This window comes from Gekko japonicus, unplaced genomic scaffold (assembly GCF_001447785.1).
Source record: "Gekko japonicus isolate JY-2015 unplaced genomic scaffold, Gekko_japonicus_V1.1 scaffold3641, whole genome shotgun sequence".
In the NCBI taxonomy this organism is placed as follows: domain Eukaryota; kingdom Metazoa; phylum Chordata; class Lepidosauria; order Squamata; family Gekkonidae; genus Gekko; species Gekko japonicus.
Genome location: NW_015168768.1, coordinates 6,752 through 10,476, shown reverse-complemented (window position 1 = coordinate 10,476; position 3,725 = coordinate 6,752). Strand labels below are relative to the sequence as shown.

The following is a 3,725-nucleotide window of genomic DNA, read 5'->3' as shown; positions in this document are numbered from 1 at the left end:
CCTCCTCCTCCTCCTCTTCTTCTTCTTCTTCTTCTTCTTCTTCTTCTTCTTCTTCTTCTTCTTCTTCTTCGCTTAAAACCTGAAGATGCTTCTTTATTAGCAACCACTTGCTCGAAAAGGGGTTCCCAACCTTTTTGAACCTGTGGGCAACTTGGGGATTCTAACACAGTATGGTGGGGGATGACCACAAGATGGCTGCCGCAGGAGGCGGAGCCAACCTCAAAATGTCAGGGTCATGCATAACTCCAATAGTCACACATTTCAGGCAGAAGCTGAGCCTTTTAAAATAAATGCCTTGTTTTAAAATATTATTGTGCACACATCTTACCTCCCCTCGCACACTGAAGATCCGTGTGCTGTCCTGGCAGCAGCTGCTGGAATCAGTGTTGTTTTTTTAAGTCGGCTCAGCCAATCAGATCTCCTGTGGCCAATCAGAAGCCCTGTTGGGCAAAATCCCCACCGGGTCCTGTACACATTCCAAAACCAGGAAAGGTATCAGTGGGCACCACATTGGAGACTCCTGTGCTAGAAGATGCTTGATTAAATGAACGTTATTGGCTGATGGTTATCCACTGCTGGACAACGACGGCTGAGGGGTGACATGATTGAGGTTTATAAGGTTATGCATGGGATAGAGCAGGTTGAGAAAGAAGTACTGTTCTCCCTTTCTCACAATACAAGAACTCGTGGGCACTCCGTGAAATTGCTGAGAGGTCGGGTTAGAATGGAGAAAAGGAAGTATTTCTTCACCCCAAGAGTGATGAACATTATTGGCTGATGGTTATCCACTGTTGGACAACGACGGCTGAGGGGTGACATGATTGAGGTTTATAAGGTTATGCATGGGATAGAGCAGGTTGAGAAAGAAGTACTGTTCTCCCTTTCTCACAATACAAGAACTCGTGGGCACTCCGTGAAATTGCTGAGAGGTCGGGTTAGAATGGAGAAAAGGAAGTATTTCTTCACCCCAAGAGTGATTAACACTTGGAATTCACTGCCACAGGAGGTGGTGGCAGCTACAAGCATGGCCAGCTTCAAGAGGGAATTAGATAAGCATATGGAACAGAAGTCCATCAGTGGCTATTAGCCACAAGGTATAGATAGGAACTCTCAGTCCTGGGGCAAGTGATGCTCTGTATTCTTGGTGCTTGGGGGGGGGGGCAATAGTGGGAGGGCTTCTATTGTCCTGGCCCCACTGATGGACCTCCTGAAGGCCCCTGGTATTTTTGGCCACTGTGTGATACAGAGTGTTGGACTGGATGGGCCATCGGCCTGATCCAACATTGGCTTCTCTTATGTTCTTATGTTCAAGTCTAATCTGTTTGAGAGGAGATCGGTGGAAAACCATGCGACAGCTGCAATGTAGTCAGTGAAGGAATCAGAGGACAGTTAGATTTGAGTCCAGTAGCACTTCAAGGACCAACTAGAGTTTCAGGGTATAAGTTCCCAAGAGTCAAAATCCCCTTTGTCAGACAGAGGAGTTTTCTTTGCAGTTGTCTAGGGAACAGGAGCCTAGGCTCAAAAATTGTATGGACTTTATCCTACCCCTCTTCCAAGCAAAGTTTGGGACTTTTCTTTAGCCTAAGGAGACTTCTGTGATTAATCTCGTAGACTGGAGAAAGGCCTCACGCTTTGGACATCCAGCACATGAAGCTACCCGATTCTGAATCAAACTCTTCATCCATCCATATTAGTACTGCCTACTCAGACTGGCAGCAACTCTGAAGATTCTCAGGCAGAGAGGTCTTTCACATCACCTACTACCTGGCCCTTTTAATGGAAGGTGCTGGGGGTTGACCTGGGACCTTCTGCATGCCATGCAGATGTTCAATCACCGAGCCATGGCCCCTCAGCTTTGCTGCGTGAAGTGGTAGAACACAGGCCTAGGAACGGCTATCACTGTAAATACCAGCATTGCTTGTCCAGACGCTGGTCTATTTCAGGGACCGCTGCTCAGCTGTTTGGTTTAAATGACTTGAAGGCAGAGGGTCTGCCGCTCGAAGCCATTTAAACCCTGCTTTCTGTTCTCTGTGGCCTTTTGTGGGTTTTTTTGTGTGTGAAAAGCAGGGTAAACTGCTTTCTGCTGTTCACTAACCACCACAAATTGCACCAAAATTTATCGAAGCATGTGGCGGTTCTTCACTTAGTGAACGTTGCTTTGCGAACTAGGAACCGGCCTAAATTCGTGATGAAATTTAGTCCGTCAGCCGGTTCGTGTCCATCACTATTGCTGCATCGATGATCTCTCCTCACAAAAGAAGTGTGCTTCAGAAGGTCTGCCGCTTGAGTTTCCAGCCAGAAACGTGGGGTGTACAGAACTGTATGATCCTCTTTGGCTCCTACCTGTTCACTTTTATGAGGGTGGCACATCCTTTGCAGAATCTGCTTCCATTGGATGCAGCAACCATTGTAACACTTGCTTATTTTTTTAAAATACAGTGCAAGGAACAAACATACCCTGTAAGGAACATCTGATTGCAAAGTGTCTCTTGCAAATATTCATTTGTGCCTTTTTCTTGCACCCTAGGTCACTGCTGGTGTGTGGATGAGAGAGGGCGTTATGTGTCCGGTTCTCTGGTGACGCGTTCAGCTCAGCTGCCTCAGTGTAAGTTATCTTCTCCCTTTTGAGCTTGGCAGTGCCACTAGATAAAGGTGACTCACACAACTTTGGTGCACTGTGAACACTACAGGGAGAACTGCAAATGTGTCGTATCTCTGTAGGAGCTTGAAAAATGGAGCCAAGTGCAAAAGCATGCTTGGAATGCAGAAGGTCCCAGGATCAATCCCTGGCATCTCCAGTTGAAAGGATCAAGTAGTAGGAGATGTGAAAGACCTCTGCCTAGAATGATAGAGTCATAGAGTTGGAAGGTACCTCCAGAGTCATCTAATCCAACCCCTGGCACAATGCAGGAAATTCACGAATACCTCCCCCCAACACCCCCAGTAACCCCTGATCCATACCCAGTAGAGGGCAAAAAACTTCCAGGATCGCCAGCCAAACTAGCCTATAGAAAAATTGGTTCCTGACCAGCGTTCCCTCTAAGCTGAGTTAGTGTGAGCTAGCTCACAGGTTGTTAGCCTCCGGCTCACACATTTTTGTCTCAGCTCAGGAAGGATGGCTCCAGAGCAAACTAATTTATGCAGTAGCTAAATCTCTCACTCACAACTTTAATACCAGTAGCTCATAAAGTAGGATTTTTGCTCACAAGACTCCACAGCTTAGAGGGAACATTGTTCCTGACCCCAACGTGGTGACCGGCAGTTCCCTGAGCATGTAAGAAAGGGTCACGAGAACTAAGCACTGAGGCAACCCTCCCTGCCCTCCCTTCTCATGATCTGCCTAAATTCACAGAATCCGCATCGCTTTCAGATGGCCATCTAGCCTCTGTTTAAAAACCTCCGAAGATGGAGAGCCCACCACCTCCCAAGAAAGCCTGTTCCACTGAGGAACCACTGTTAACTGTCAGGAAGTTCTTCCTAATGTTTAGCTGGAAACTCTTTTGATTTAATTTCAACCTGTTGGTTCTGGTCCAGCCTTCTGGGGCAACAGAAAACAACTCCACACCATCCTCTAGATGACAGCCCTTCAAGTACTTGAAGATGGTTATCATATCACCTCTCAGTCCTCGCCTCTCCAGGCTAAACATACCCAGCTCCTTCAACGTTTCTTCATAGGACTTGGTCTCCAGACCCCTCACCATCTTCGTTGCCCTCCTCTGGACACG

General features: G+C 47.2%; 1 protein-coding gene across 1 annotated transcript in view; it reads left to right on the top strand.

Annotated features, from left to right (window-relative positions):
- The window catches only part of TG (thyroglobulin), a gene marked incomplete at its 3' end in the record, with an annotated part of 49,473 nt that overhangs the window by 39,048 nt on the left and 6,700 nt on the right, over positions 1–3,725 (top strand). The window contains exon 14 of the mRNA XM_015415666.1: positions 2,528–2,605. Within this exon, the coding sequence (XP_015271152.1) occupies positions 2,528–2,605 (78 nt within the window). The remainder of the gene's footprint in view (positions 1–2,527; positions 2,606–3,725) is intronic.